The sequence below is a fragment of the Salvelinus namaycush genome, chromosome 8 (genome assembly GCF_016432855.1).
Source record: "Salvelinus namaycush isolate Seneca chromosome 8, SaNama_1.0, whole genome shotgun sequence".
Classification (NCBI taxonomy): Eukaryota; Metazoa; Chordata; class Actinopteri; order Salmoniformes; family Salmonidae; genus Salvelinus; species Salvelinus namaycush.
Window position 1 is genome coordinate 20,789,761 of NC_052314.1, and position 2,628 is coordinate 20,792,388.

The 2,628-nt window shown below is 39.8% G+C and overlaps 1 protein-coding gene across 1 annotated transcript; it reads left to right on the forward strand.

Moving 5' to 3' along the window:
• The first annotated feature begins 227 nt into the window (after positions 1–227).
• Positions 228–1,175, forward strand: LOC120051827 (transcription factor Sox-2-like). The gene has a single exon (XM_038998710.1). It carries the CDS (start codon positions 228–230, stop codon positions 1,173–1,175), a length of 948 nt encoding a protein of 315 aa, XP_038854638.1.
• The last annotated feature ends 1,453 nt before the right edge of the window (positions 1,176–2,628 follow it).

Consider the following 2,628-nt stretch of genomic DNA (forward strand, 5'->3'; position numbering starts at 1 on the left):
TTCAAAAAGTATCCGGAGTTGTCAAGGCTCTGGCGAAGAGGGAAAAGTAGTTTGTTGTTTCTTTGAGACCAAGAGAGAAGTTTTTGGACACAACAGGACCTACTGGCTGAAGGCAAAAATACGTTTACTATTTCTGCAAAGTTACTGAAAACGACAAGGTAACTCCAGCTACCTTTGTGTTGGACTTTTTTCATTGGTCGTGCAAGTTTAATAAACATCTGTTTATAATGTATAGCATGATGGAAACTGAACTGAAACCAACCGCACCCCAGACAAATTCTGGGGTTACGGGGAATTCAAATTCATCTGGAAACAACCAGAAAAACAGTCCGGACCGAGTCAAGAGACCCATGAATGCCTTCATGGTTTGGTCGAGGGGACAACGAAGAAAGATGGCACAGGAAAACCCCAAAATGCACAATTCGGAAATAAGCAAAAGACTTGGGGCCGAGTGGAAGCTTCTATCCGAAAGCGAAAAGCGACCTTTCATTGACGAAGCGAAGCGTCTCCGGGCTCTCCACATGAAGGAACATCCGGATTACAAATACAGACCCCGGAGGAAAACCAAGACCCTGATGAAGAAGGACAAGTATACTCTGCCAGGTGGGCTTCTTGCGCCGGGCGGCAATGCCATGGGCGCTGGAGTGGGTGTAGGGGGAGGCTTGGGCGGTGGGGTTAATCAAAGGATGGACAGTTACGCACATATGAACGGCTGGACCAATGGAGGTTATGGCATGATGCAGGAGCAGCTTGGCTACGGGCAGCACCCCGGTTTAAACGCTCACAACACCGCGCAGATGCAGCAAATGCACCGCTATGACATGAGCGCACTTCAGTACAACTCCATGACAAACTCCCAGACCTACATGAACGGATCACCCACGTATAGCATGTCATACTCACAGCAGAGCACTCCTGGAATGACTCTGGGCTCCATGGGTTCGGTGGTCAAGTCAGAGTCCAGTTGCAGTCCCCCCATAGTCACGTCGTCGTCTCACTCAAGGGGTGCTCCGTGTCAGACTGGAGACCTACGGGACATGATCAGTATGTACTTACCGGGTGCTGAGGTGCCGGAGCAAACTGCCCAAAGCAGACTCCATATGTCCCAACATTACCAGAGCGCACCTGTACCAGGCACGACGATTAATGGCACACTCCCATTATCACATATGTAAATACACTTTAATAAGAGTAACTGGACTACTATGGACTATTTTTGTACAGAGATTTTTGGGTGGTAAAAGTTGTACAGAACTCAAGGAAAGAACAACTTTTTTTCTAGAAAGTTTTTCAATGGTGTTTGCGTTTGGAAAGTAGAAAGTGGGAGTCTCAATCAGTTGTTTTATTATTGCAATCACCTTTTGTACAGTATTTATATATAAAAAACATAACAATCAGATGTAATTTTTGTAAACTACAAGAGGTTACATTTTTATAAACCGAAATTCTGCAGAAAAGAAAAATGGCAGAATTGAAATTGAGTTCAAGATACTCCTAAAACCGCAAACATTGGAATAGCGGAAGTAGGCCTATAAGCAAAGCAGGTAAATGTTTCTCCTCAAGGTTCATTAGTACTAAACCATTTTAATTTCTTTATAAAAATAAGAATAAGCAGAAACCTTTCCTTACAGGTTAAGCATAATTGTTAATTTATATTTTGTCTCCCACTTTTCATCTGTTAGAGGTATGAAGTTTGTGTTCCTTATTTTCTAATGATTTGTACAATTGATGTATATTTACTGTGATATTTTAAGTTTTTATTTCACATTTCATTCCCGTAGTTGTATTTTAAAATGTGGTCTGTACGCAGCAGCCAACACTCCATGTATATATATTCGAACTAATTTCATCATTATAACAGTTACAATTTCAGCGAAGTTTTTTCAATATGCAGTTTGAAATGAATAAATTTTGGAAATTTGGATACTTAATTGTATGAGTTTTGATTTTATTTATCATTTGATTAATTAGATAAGATTGTCATCCACGCTCAATTTGTTGTGGATTGTCCATGTTTTGTATTGCATTTATGTTATTCATGTTGCATCAGTATTTATTCATCACATCATATTTCAGAACTTGATAGACCTTAATATTCTGTCATATTTTTTTTTACAATCCAAGGACACAGGAATATAGCCTAATTAAGTTATTATGACATGCTAAGTCTTAAATGATATCTCATCAGAGCTATCAACAAAAACAAAATCAAACCACATCATTCTGTGCGTGCGTGTGTGTATGCTTCTGTGCATCTGTGTCTAAGCACACGCGTGCATGCCTGTTTCTTTGTCATGTTAAGTCTTCAGATGATTTAGACTCAGTTTGACGTTTTTCATTTTTTGTGAAATGAGCTATGCCCCTAAGGATTAAGAAGGACAACCGCGTGCGAAAGTTTGTTGCCTCTAACCCTATGCTTTGAGTGTAAGATTATTCGCCCAAAATGTTGAAGATTCTCTCCAGGTAGTCGTTCATTTTATATTTTTCATTAATCAATACACACATCATTTGATTTATTTTATCATTCTAATTGAGAACCGGGTTGGTGCGTATCATTTCATAGGCCTACTGATTTGAATGAATTAAGTTTAGCTCTCATGTATCAGAAAACAAGTGTGACAACAGACG

Coding starts and splice junctions, on each gene's coding strand:
- LOC120051827 (XM_038998710.1), top strand. CDS start 228: ATGTATAGCATGATGGAAACTGAACTGAAACCAACCGCACCCCAGACA.